Raw genomic sequence first — 3,663 nt, forward strand, 5'->3', positions numbered from 1 at the left:
ACTGAGTTCCACAGTGGAACGGTGCACCACCACTCCTGAGTCTGCTAAATCTTCCTGCAGGTTTTTTGCAGTCAAATGGGGGTTTTGATTTGTCTTTCTGACCAGCATACGAGCAGTTCTGTCCGAGAGTTTTCTTGGTCTTCCAGATCTCATCTTGACCTCCACAGTTCCCCTGACCTGCCATCTCTTAATTACATTTCTCACTGTGGAAACTGCAAGCTGACAACACTTTGCTATCTTCTTGTAGCCTTCTCATGCATTGTGGGCATCAATAACTTTCATTTTCAGGTTCTTACACAGCTGTTTAGAGGAACCCATGGTTGTTGGGTGTCCGCAAGGTTTGAACAGTCAAAGTATTTGTACAGCTTTGAAACTGGCATTTATTAATGCATTGTGGGCATCAATAACTTTCATAATGAGCTGATTAAGGTCTGAAACCTTGTGAGAGACTCTGAGACTCTGGAACTCTTAGAGTGCCCAAACTTTTGCACCGTGCCATAATAATGTTTTTATTTTTTATTTTTGTTCAATTTATGGCATAAGTAGTAACTATGCATCACTGTTTGCTGAAAATATTTAGCATTTTTTCTATTTCCAAGAGAGACTGTGTTAACATCTGTTCAAAAAAAAAACAAAAAAACACCAAAATCTGTTATTTATCAAGGGGTGCCTAAACCTTTGCATGAGACTGTACTAGCCTTATATTCAGTGTATGGTGATGAGAGCTGTATCAGTATAATTCTTAAAAATTAGAAATAATTAAGCATATTTTTCCCAAACATTGCTTTAATAAAGGAATTAGTTTAAGACAAGTTTGGTCTTGCTTTATGAAGCAATCTATAAATTATTCTCCTTGTAAACTTGCAAAGCAAATGTAAAATATTGTTTAACATTCATTAGAAAAACCAGCAAAGCTAGAAGCCAGACGATGACATTTTTGGGCAAACACATTTTAGTACAACACAGACCTTTAGTATATTCTGTGTATAATCTGTGTATATACACCTGCTAACATATTTGACAGCCAGACAATAAAGCATGAAAGTAATCGGAATCCAACCAATATTGCTCAGAAGCAAACATTACAAATGACAAACAGGCATTATTATGCTGATTACAGTAATTACAATCCCTAGACATTTGTGTTGGCCCTCAGGTAGCTTACTTATGTTAATACAACCTGTTGTATCTGTGGCTGACTAATGCCATAGGCTTAACAAATAAAAACTAATACCCCTGTACCTGATTTTAAAGTTCAAAATAACAGTCTGAAGCTCACCTATGTGCAGGATGACATCATACATGCCAAGCTGGGTGTCTTTTTGCAGTCGAGCCAGAGACTGAGGGTTTTCATTTCCTAGGTCACCATACAAGGCAAATCTGGGACTGAAACTAGTGCTGTCATTCAGAGCTGTGAAGTAGAACACATCACTCCAGCCCTCATCGCTGCCACAGTGGTAGACTGAAATCAACCCAGGAGAGGAATGTTTATATGGTGGACACGCAAAGAGAAGCTTATTCATATCTGAGCTCTACCCACCATAATTAACAGCAGGTTTAAGGCCTGTGAGAATAACTCTGTGAATGTACAGCTTCCTCTTCTCTTCTCCTGAGTCTACAAACAGAGTAGTGTTGCCTTTGGTGGTCATCTCAAAGAACTGACCCCCAAGAATGCCATACTCCACCTTGCTCTCTGTCTTACTGAAGGTGGTCCAGGTTACTACCATGGAACCTGGCTCTCCTGTGAACACAAGCCCAATTATTAGAAAGGTGACATAGATTGATTTGAGAAAACTGAGTTCAGTTACTGGTGCTTTTATAAAGGCCAAGAGATGCTTTTTAAAAAGCTGACTTTGCACAGTTACAGTGTTTTTGATCTTACTGTTGGCAAGACACAGTATAGGCATCAGAAAGCTGAGTTAAGCTGAATATCAGCCAGGTATGCATTTTAATCAAGAAAACCCATTAAATGGCTACCATGTTTCACCTTCATAAGGAATAAACAAAAACACACTCAGCAACATCAGCTATATGTGTGACAGTTCCAGCAACTATCTGGTGCCTTTAAGCTACCAAATGACTTACAGAGAGTGCATAGGTAGTGTTTAAGTGCACCAGGACAATTCAGCACATGTAGCTGGAAATAAGCCTAAATGTTTCATGAAGGCCTTCAGCCATTAAATTATCTCCAATAAATAAAACATATACAACTGAAAATGAATTTGAACTTCAGTGAACTTGTTGCAGAGCTACAAAACAGCAACAACAAGTTCCGCTTTCTGAATATACCAGTGCTTTCACATTTGTACAAAACAATTGGAAAATCTGCAAGCCATACGACCTGGATACTAGCTTGTATTCCAAAGGGGTAAATAACTCTCTAACTGAAAACAGATGAAGTAGTTCAAATGCTTACCTGGATAGGCCAGATGCACCTGCTCTGGCTGGGTCCAAATGGGAGGAACACCAAGCACCAACAGGGGAGTGAGGCTAAACAAGGCACAGGCAGCATGAACAGGCACCATTTTAACATTGCACTGCAGAAAAACACAAGGCTGGTTAAAGTAGAAAAACACACCCAGAAAACCAAAACAGATTTGTCACTGCAATCACATGACTTTTTACAGACAGCTTTCATAACAAAAATCACATGACCCCAAGGGCATTGTTATAAGCAAAGTGGACAAATATACCACATCTCTTTTAAGCATTCCAATAACTTTGCTAATTTCACTGTCACTTTACACAATGCTCAAGTAGCAAGAACACACACAAAGACTATATTTCAGTCTCTGAGGGTAACTTCCACATCAGTCAACCTGCAGTTAACCTGAATGATCTGAACTGTGGAACCAAACCAGCAGAGTCAGCAACAACAGCACAGAAAGCAATCAATGCCTATATAAGCAGCTGATGTTGTTTTTCATTGTGCACTTAGGCATGTACTCCTGCAAAAGTTATCCATGGTACAACAGAGATTAGCCCACGAGCCACAGCTTGCCTCGGATTAATAAAGTGCTAAGGCAAACAGCTGATATGCCTCACTGATCATATCTGAGGATAAACCACTGTCAGAGTTACTGCTCATGCAGGTTCAGACAGGTTTTACATCCCCAAATCAGAACAAGTTGAGGCAGTATGTAAAATGGAAATTAAAACTGAAAATAATGGTGTGTAAACCATCTGTGACCTGTATTTCATTGAAAACAATACAGCTGCACATTATTTAATGTGGTACCTCATCAACTTTATTCAAAATAAACTTGTTTCTTTTATTGAATTTGTTGCAGGCATCAAAATTGAAATGAGTGTTTATTTTGAACAAAGAATAAAGTTAATGGGGTACCACTGTTAGGTATTTTTAGTCAGATAGAAATTGGATAAATACTTTATGTATTAGAAATGTTTAGTGGAGATAGGATGTGTAGTTAGACTGTTAAATGCTTAGGCATGCTCATGAGTTTCTACAGGGTATACAGTGGGTACGGAAAGTATTCAAACCCCCTTAAATTTTTCACTCTTTGTTATATTGCAGCCATATGCTAAAATCATTTAAGTTCATTTTTTCCTCATTAATGTACACCCAGCACCCCATATTGACAGAAAAACACAGAATTTTTGACATTTTTGCAGATTTATTAAAAAAGAAAAACTGAAATATCA

At 38.2% G+C, this 3,663-nt stretch overlaps 1 protein-coding gene across 3 annotated transcripts in view; it reads right to left on the bottom strand.

Annotated features, from left to right (window-relative positions):
• The window catches only part of acp7 (acid phosphatase 7, tartrate resistant (putative)), a 20,370-nt gene that overhangs the window by 13,204 nt on the left and 3,503 nt on the right, over window positions 1-3,663 (bottom strand). For 2 of the 3 annotated variants that reach the window (XM_020613943.1, XM_020613944.1), the window contains exons 2-4: window positions 2,417-2,537; window positions 1,541-1,741; window positions 1,280-1,462 (exon numbers count right to left, since the gene is read on the bottom strand). In XM_020613943.1, the coding sequence (XP_020469599.1) occupies window positions 1,280-1,462; window positions 1,541-1,741; window positions 2,417-2,525 (493 nt within the window). In that variant the 5' untranslated portion in view covers window positions 2,526-2,537. The remainder of the gene's footprint in view (window positions 1-1,279; window positions 1,463-1,540; window positions 1,742-2,416; window positions 2,538-3,663) is intronic. The other variant, XM_020613946.1, reaches the window with a different exon arrangement.

Source organism: Monopterus albus, unplaced genomic scaffold, assembly GCF_001952655.1.
Source record: "Monopterus albus unplaced genomic scaffold, M_albus_1.0 scaffold140.1, whole genome shotgun sequence".
NCBI classification, from domain to species: domain Eukaryota; kingdom Metazoa; phylum Chordata; class Actinopteri; order Synbranchiformes; family Synbranchidae; genus Monopterus; species Monopterus albus.